The following is a 7,883-nucleotide window of genomic DNA, read 5'->3' as shown; positions in this document are numbered from 1 at the left end:
GAGCAGGGATTAAGTGCATGTTTGGTATAGATTTTTCATTTAAAAAATTATTTTTTTGATCGTATTTTACTATTTAAGTCATCGTTTTTGACTTTTTTTATTATTATGATCCACTTTTTTTTCTAATGATTAAAAAATTAATTCTCAAAATCACTATTGAAAAAGTCTTAAATTTGATTGATTAAAATAAATACTTTGACCATTTTTAGGTGGGACAATAATGTTTGTATTAATATTAATAATATTAATTATTAATATAGTACACATAGTGGGTCCCACTAGGAGGACGTGGGTGAAAACAGATACCTAGGCAGTGACGCTGTTTTAAGCGCACTCTCCTTCACTCCTTCAAACCACTCTCTCTTGTTTCTCTCTCTAAAATCTTGTTTCTCTCTCTATAATCCAGGGCGTTAAAGCGTCAGTTTTAGGGTTTCTAGCTACTGTCATACCCCTTTTAGCCTTCTTCTTCAACTTTAGGTACGTGGATCTTTATCCATTAGAGTACTTTTTTATGCGCGATTGTCTGGTAAATTTCTGTTAAATTGTTTATTTTGCTGCATTTTGATGAAATCTGTTGATTTCCTCAAACTTGTGTTTTTGTGAGTTTTTGAAGATGTTTTTGTAAGAATCTGACCTTTTTCCTCTGCATAATCGTGTTTTTTGTCACTCGTGTTCGCCCAATTCATGACGTTGAAATCCAGTCATTTTAGGGGTTCTTCGTTCTCTATCTTTTACTCCATCTTCTTCTCAAAATCTCGTCTTTTTGGTAAAATTGTTGTACGCTCAAGCCCATTTTTTAGTTTGATTTTGTGTCAAATTTCAGGGTTTCTTAAAATTCACTGTAAATTTTGTTTATGTTTGCTGCATATTTTTGAAATCTGTTCATTTTTTTGGTTAAATACTGTGATCAAAGCCGATTTATAGATTTACGCTTTCTGTTTTGTGGGTTTTTAAAGGTGTTCCGTAATAATTTCGAGTTTTTCTCTCTCTCACAAATCTTGGTTTTTAGGGTTTTGTTTCTCCTTTTTTGTGCAGCCAGTTACATTTCCACTTCTTCTCTCACACTCTCGGAGTTTTTAGGGCATGTTTTCTTGAAATCCCCTCTATTCACACTGTTTGGGCATTTTTGCTGTTATTTTTATATTTTACCAACAAACAGCTGTTATAATTTGTCATATAACCTTATCTTCATAAATCTTGTTTCGAATTTGTGGGTTTTAAAGTGTTTAATAAGATTCTTTCTCTCTTTTTGCTTTTGTTTTCATATTTTTTTTAAATGCTTTGCAATTTTCTGATTTACTTTACTTCGATTTTTCTTTACTCTCGCCAAAAATAGTTTTTGACGAGTTGGTTTTATTTTTAATGCATTTCCCCTTCATTTTTGGTCTCATGCAATTCGATTCTTTGGTGTCAGATGAAGCAGTTCTTTTTTGTCGGTGGAGGATATTTGTGTCTGCTTAAAATTAGCTTTTTTAGCCGCTTCTGTTTTTCTGTATACCATCATGCATGCGCCATTTTGATCCATTTTTTCCCTTGCTCTGGTCATGGACTAGTTTGCGCTTTTTAGCTGTCTGGATCTGCTTAAAATCAGTTCTTTAGCTGCTTTTCTTCGCTAATTCTTTTGTGGGTTGCTATATCGCTTTCCAGTATGCTCCATTTTGGTCTTATTTTTTCTATGGCTGTTGTCATGTACTAGTTTATGCCCTGTTAACTGTGTTTCTTCAAGTTTCTCGGGTTTTCACTCCTTCTTCTCCTTTTCTCTTCATTTTGGTTAATTTTACTTATATATTATCAGTTGTTGCCAGACTTTCAGAATCGTGAGGCTTTACTAAGAAATCTGACAATGGATCCCTCCGAACAAGCTCATAATGGGGAACAAGAGCATAATGGGGTTAAGGAGCCTGAACAAGAACATAATGGGGCTGCAGATCCTTTGCCGCCTCCCCCGCCTGTTCCTCCAAATGTTACTCCAATCAAAGCCGAATCAGAACAGGCAGTAAAAAAGGTTTTCCGTGCTCCAATGGCTAGACGAGGCACGGGTACCAAGGGAAATAAGGTTCCTATTCTGACTAATCACTTCAAAGTGAATGTCTCCAATGTTGATGGGCACTTCTTTCATTACAGTGTATGTCTCTGTATCCACAATCTTTGGTCTTCTCTATTTTGATCGTATTATTTCTTTTTACGTTTTTTGCTGAAGAATGGCTGCTTACTTGATTCGCCTCCCCTGATTTTGATTTTTCTTAGGTTGCCCTGGCCTATGAAGATGGCCATCCTGTAGATGGGAAAGGTATCGGAAGAAAAGTGTTGGACAGAGTCCACCAAACTTATGATACTGAGTTGGCTGGCAAGGAATTTGCCTATGATGGGGAGAAAAGCCTGTTTACTGTAGGCGCACTTCCGAGAAATAAACTCGAGTTTACTGTTGTGCTTGATGATGTTACTTCAAATAGGTTTGTCAGAACTTCTGTCGTTTTAACTTGTTTTTAATTATATTTGATGTTTGTGTCTTTTTATGCTACTGCATGGTTTGTATGCAGGAACAATGGAAATGCTAGTCCTGGCGGACCTGGAAGTCCTAATGAAAGTGACAAGAAAAGGTTCAGGCGACCATATCGATCCAAAACTTATAAAGTAGAGATAAGTTTTGCTGCCAAAATCCCCATGCAGGCGATTGCAAATGCTTTACGCGGTCAGGAATCTGAAAACTCCCAAGAAGCCTTGAGAGTTTTGGATATCATTTTAAGGCAGCATGCTGCAAAGAAGTAAGTTCTTCTAGCTTGAAGTGGTATATGACATGAATTAGATTATGTCAGTCTATGCTAAAATGTTACTTTTCTTGAATGTAAGCCAAGACTTAAGTTTTAAGCGTATACTTTCTGAAAAGGTAAGTTAAATAGTAAAATAAGTATATTTTGCAAGACATGTTTTGCCAAATAATTTTAACCAAGTCTAACTGGCTCCCATCTCTTGAAGTCGTTATGACATGAATAATTAACCATATGGTCAATGTCAGGGGTTGCCTACTGGTTCGTCAATCTTTCTTTGACAATAACCCGAGGAATTTCACTGATGTTGGAGGAGGAGTTCTTGGCTGTCGTGGATTCCACTCGAGTTTCCGAACCTCTCAGGGAGGTTTGTCTTTGAACATAGGTAATACTTTCTTTGCATAATTTTTCCTCATTATCTTTTTTTACAGAGTCATATTCGTGTTTTATAATTTTGTTGCAATTGTTTAATTACAATGTTATTCATTTTTATGTTTTCAGACGTATCTACGACTATGATAATTCAGCCTGGTCCTGTGGTAGACTTTCTTATAGCGAACCAAAATGTGAAGGATCCCTTTTCTATCGACTGGGCAAAGGTAAGGAACTATTTCATCTAGGCATTTGTATGCGTTTAATTGAACTACTTCTTTAACCAAAATTGCTTTCTCATTGCAAGCAAAATCTACTACAATTTGAACTCCTCAGGCAAAACGTGTCCTAAAGAATTTGAGGATAACTACGAGTCCTACTAACCAAGAGTACAAAATTACTGGATTAAGTGAGAGGCCTTGCAAAGAGCAATTGTATGTTTCATCTGTTCTATTCAATCTTCTTATTTATTTATATTTTCACTTTTCTGGTTTCCTTTACTTGGCATTAGCTGAAGTTTTTTTTTTTTTCCTCAAAATTTCAGGTTCTCACTGAAGCAGAGAAACAAGGATGATGCTGGTGAAGCTCAAACCACTGAAGTGACTGTCTATGATTACTTTGTTAATAGCCGCAATATTGATTTGCGCTATTCTGCCGATTTACCTTGTATCAATGTTGGCAAGCCAAAACGTCCAACTTACTTCCCTATTGAGGTAAAATCTTGTATCAAAATTCAACATTTTTATATTATGCATTTCTTCTTGAGTTTATTACTGATGGAAGATAAACACCACTGGTCTCTGGAAAACAGGAGTTTACTTGGTTTGCTTTTGTCCTTGCAGCTATGTTCCTTGGTGTCCTTGCAACGGTACACCAAAGCTCTCTCCACCTTTCAGAGAGCTTCCCTTGTGGAGAAGTCACGTCAAAAGCCACAAGAGCGGATGTCAACTCTGAGCGGCGTACGTTGTTATTTTTGTAGAGCTGTGATTTTATGTTGGCTTTGATTAACCGGTGTTGGGTTGTGGCAGGCTTTGAAAAGTAATAACTATGATTCAGAGCCTCTGCTTCGTTCTTGCGGCATTTCTATCAGCAGTAACTTTACACAGGTTGATGGCCGTGTTTTGCCAACCCCGAAGGTATGTTTTTGAGTTATTTTATGCTCGAAGTGTTGTATCTCCATATTTGTTTTATTGTAATCTTGTGTTATTAAGGTGGGTGGAGAGGTTTCAACCTATCTTTTATTTTCTATCTGCAGTTGAAAGCTGGGAATGGAGATGATATATATGCTAGAAATGGAAGGTGGAACTTCAATAACAAGGTTTGCCTTGTGCTTATCTGATCATAGCTATAAATTAACTTGCCAATTTCTATTATTATTTTTATTTTAAAACACATTTATATTGGTGGACAGAAATTTGTTAATCCCAGCAAGGTAGAACGATGGGCTGTTGCCAACTTTTCAGCTCGCTGTGACGTACGTGGCCTTGTCAGGGATTTGATTAAAGTCGGAGAAATGAAAGGAATTGTATGTTCTGCTAGATTCTTTCATGCTTACTGTGGTTACTCTATGAAATTTATTTGGTAATCTGTTTTAATTCTTTCATGCTGTCTTCAGAGTGTGGAGGCTCCGTTTGATGTCTTTGAAGAGAACCCACAGTTCAGACGGGCTCCACCGCTTGTTCGGGTAGAAAAGATGTTTGAAGAAATTCAGTCAAAACTTCCTGGGGCTCCCAAGTTCCTTCTCTGTTTGCTTCCGGAGAGAAAAAACTGTGACATATACGGTTTGTTATTTAACGAATTTTTGTTGCTATAAATTATGCACAAAAATTAGAGACAGCTTTTAAACCTGCACAAAACTTTTAAGGTCCATGGAAGCGGAAAAATCTAGCCGATTTTGGGGTCGTGACTCAATGTCTGGCTCCCACCAGAGTTAATGATCAGTATCTGACTAATCTTCTTTTGAAGATCAACGCAAAGGTAAAAGATACTCAATGAAATTGTGTGTTGTGTTTAATATTATGAGATTTTGCTGTGATAATCTCAAAATTTTGAAAATATATCATGTCCCTCGCATTCTTGTGTTTTTACAGCTTGGTGGCTTAAATTCTGTCTTAGCCATTGAACAAAATCCATCTATTCCAATGATATCCAAGGTTCCATCCATAATTCTTGGGATGGATGTGTCACATGGCTCCCCTGGGCAGTCTGATATCCCATCCATTGCCGCGGTGAAGTGCTTCCTCTCTCGTGTTTGGTTGATATATACTTTTTATATTTTCTACATTATCCACTTATTGCAAGCGCTTTTGTGTTTACATTTTAAACAGGTAGTCAGCTCGAGGCAATGGCCATCGATCTCTCGTTATAGAGCTTCTGTTCGCACTCAGTCCCCTAAGGTGGAAATGATTGATTCTTTGTATAAACGTGTGTCTGACACTGAGGATGAGGGCATAATCAGGTGAGTTTTTTTTGTCTTGGGTTGGCATTATTAAAGCAAAGGCCGTTTCAGCAGCCATTTGATAGGTTAAAGTTCTTTGACTGTGCAAGCAATTAATTTGATCATGATTTGAACTGCAGGGAACTTTTGCTAGATTTCTATGTCAGTTCTGGAAAAAGGAAGCCTGATCAGATAATCATATTCAGGTGAATGGTTGTACTTCCACATTATAAATATACTATCGATCTCAAGCACACTTGATAAGTCATTCATCAAGCATATTGTTACCGCAAAAAGGTTTGCTGATTGTTACTGTTCCCCATGTGCAAAATATCAGGGATGGTGTGAGTGAATCACAGTTTAATCAAGTTCTCAACATTGAATTGAATCAAATTATAGAGGTAGTGACACTTGTCATATTTATGAACAAAATCAAAATCATGGATTTTGAACTAAATTGAAGAGAATTTTTGGGTTTTCAATCTTTTGTTTCATTGCAAAGGCCTGCAAGTTTCTAGATGAGAAGTGGTCGCCCAAATTCGTCGTAATCATTGCACAGAAAAATCACCACACAAAGTTCTTTCAGCCTGGGTCCCCGGACAATGTGCAGCCAGGTAAGTAATTTGTATTAATTGTGCAAAATATATACAGGAAATTGTTACTTGTATTCATTAAAAAGAGTTGCATGGTGAAGGCACATCATTCCATTGACTCCTACAACATTCTGATTTTCCAGGGACAATAATTGATAACAAAGTTTGTCATCCCCGAAACAATGACTTTTACCTGTGTGCTCATGCCGGGATGATAGTAAGTGTTTGCGTATCCTCTTATGACTACCTAGCTTAATGTAAATTATTTCTTCAGTAGTAAGAACAAAATTTTTAATACCTATGTATTATCATCTTGAAGTTGTATGAACTTTACCGGCTTGGCTAGCCAAGTTGAATGACTAAAATTTACCTTATTTTAAGGATGTTTTCTCAAGATTTGGGTATAAACCATACGTAATTTGATGTTAGAACTGCAATATGACTATCTGCATGCTTTGGTAAATTAGGAATTTAATTGGACTTTATATTGTCAATGCTTTTAGAAGTTTGGCCTCTACATCTTGAGGATTAAAATGCCATCAACACGTGCTGATTTTGTCATCTTTTATTTTTTTATTTTTTTAAAGGGGACGACCCGACCTACTCATTACCATGTCCTGTTAGACGAGGTTGGTTTCTCACCAGATGATCTACAGGAGCTTGTGCACAACCTTTCTTATGTGTAAGCGAATTATTTACTACAGTTAATTCACTCCTTAAGTTGAAACAATAAAAAGTATTTGGTTTATAATCTCATCTTTTCTTTATTCCAGTTACCAGAGGAGCACTACTGCTATATCTGTCGGTAAGACAAGATTTTTACTTCATTAGACTAGAGCCTCGTCTTTTTACAAATTTTGATGCCTAATTCATCTGTGCCTTGTGTATTTCCTGCTTTCATTTTCGTTTGTGCTCAACTGCAGTTGCTCCTATCTGCTATGCTCATTTGGCTGCTACCCAGTTGGGGCAGTGGATGAAGTTTGAAGACGCATCGGAGACATCGTCCAGCCATGGGGCGGCACCTGCAGGAGGTGGTCCTCCTGTGCCACAGATGCCTAAGTTACAGGAGAGTGTGCGTAATTCCATGTTTTTCTGTTGATGCATAGTTGCCCCATCTCGGCTTATGTATAAAGACCTACTTCGGCCTTAGTTTATGTCTAGGTTTATTTATGACTTCGCTCTAAGTTTATGTTTTGTGTTCGATCATGGACGGTTTTGAACCGGGTAGTCTGCGTGTTTATATCCTTGAGCTAGTCACCCATGAACTAGCTTGGTTTTCAATTTAGGATGCTCATGTTTTCTCGACTCTCCCGTGGGAATGGCTTGTGGCAGTTTGCCTAGTACTATTATGTTGTAAGTACTCTTTAGCAACTGTTTCGATGTTTTGAAATCATGCTCTTGGAATTTACTTTTCACTCGACATAATGTGGTGAGTTTTTGCAAGGATAGAGGCAAATCCAGTGAAGCTTTCAAAATGGGTTTTCTACCTTTTGTCATCTATAATGAAATCCTTCGCATATCTGCCTCATGCCCAATCTTCAAATTTTAAGTTCATATTTCTTTCCCATTCTCATTTTGGTCGGAATAGATCTATGAAGTCTTTGATTCCAGTTAGTTAGAGGGAACCCATTAGGACATTGATGCTACCGTTAGGTTTGAAACTTAATTCATGATTTGTTGACGATGCTCGACTCTTTCCAGAGTTACTCCGGG

At 37.1% G+C, this 7,883-nt stretch overlaps 1 protein-coding gene across 4 annotated transcripts; it reads left to right on the top strand.

The window, feature by feature from the left end:
- The first annotated feature begins 343 nt into the window (after positions 1–343).
- Positions 344–7,585, top strand: LOC111386663 (protein argonaute 4-like). Of its 4 annotated transcripts, XM_023011126.1 has the most exons (23): positions 344–477; positions 1,806–2,125; positions 2,248–2,453; positions 2,541–2,765; positions 3,017–3,153; positions 3,270–3,367; positions 3,477–3,574; positions 3,685–3,853; positions 3,983–4,099; positions 4,169–4,276; positions 4,396–4,458; positions 4,552–4,665; positions 4,756–4,921; positions 5,005–5,117; positions 5,231–5,368; positions 5,468–5,598; positions 5,718–5,783; positions 5,915–5,978; positions 6,080–6,191; positions 6,314–6,387; positions 6,758–6,852; positions 6,944–6,975; positions 7,094–7,585. In XM_023011126.1, the coding sequence occupies exons 2-23, from the start codon at positions 1,844–1,846 to the stop codon at positions 7,267–7,269; spliced, it is 2,784 nt and encodes a 927-aa protein (XP_022866894.1). In that variant the 5' UTR covers positions 344–477; positions 1,806–1,843; the 3' UTR covers positions 7,270–7,585. The 4 variants fall into 4 exon arrangements, with proteins under 4 accessions (XP_022866894.1, XP_022866891.1, XP_022866893.1 ...); XM_023011123.1 differs by having other exon boundaries at positions 5,231–5,598; XM_023011125.1 differs by having other exon boundaries at positions 347–477; positions 1,814–2,125; positions 5,231–5,598.
- The last annotated feature ends 298 nt before the right edge of the window (positions 7,586–7,883 follow it).

Source organism: Olea europaea, unplaced genomic scaffold (genome assembly GCF_002742605.1).
Source record: "Olea europaea var. sylvestris unplaced genomic scaffold, O_europaea_v1 scaffold3644, whole genome shotgun sequence".
NCBI lineage: Eukaryota > Viridiplantae > Streptophyta > Magnoliopsida > Lamiales > Oleaceae > Olea > Olea europaea.
The sequence above is the reverse complement of the archived record's forward strand: the minus strand, read 5'-3'. Positions and strand labels throughout refer to the sequence as shown.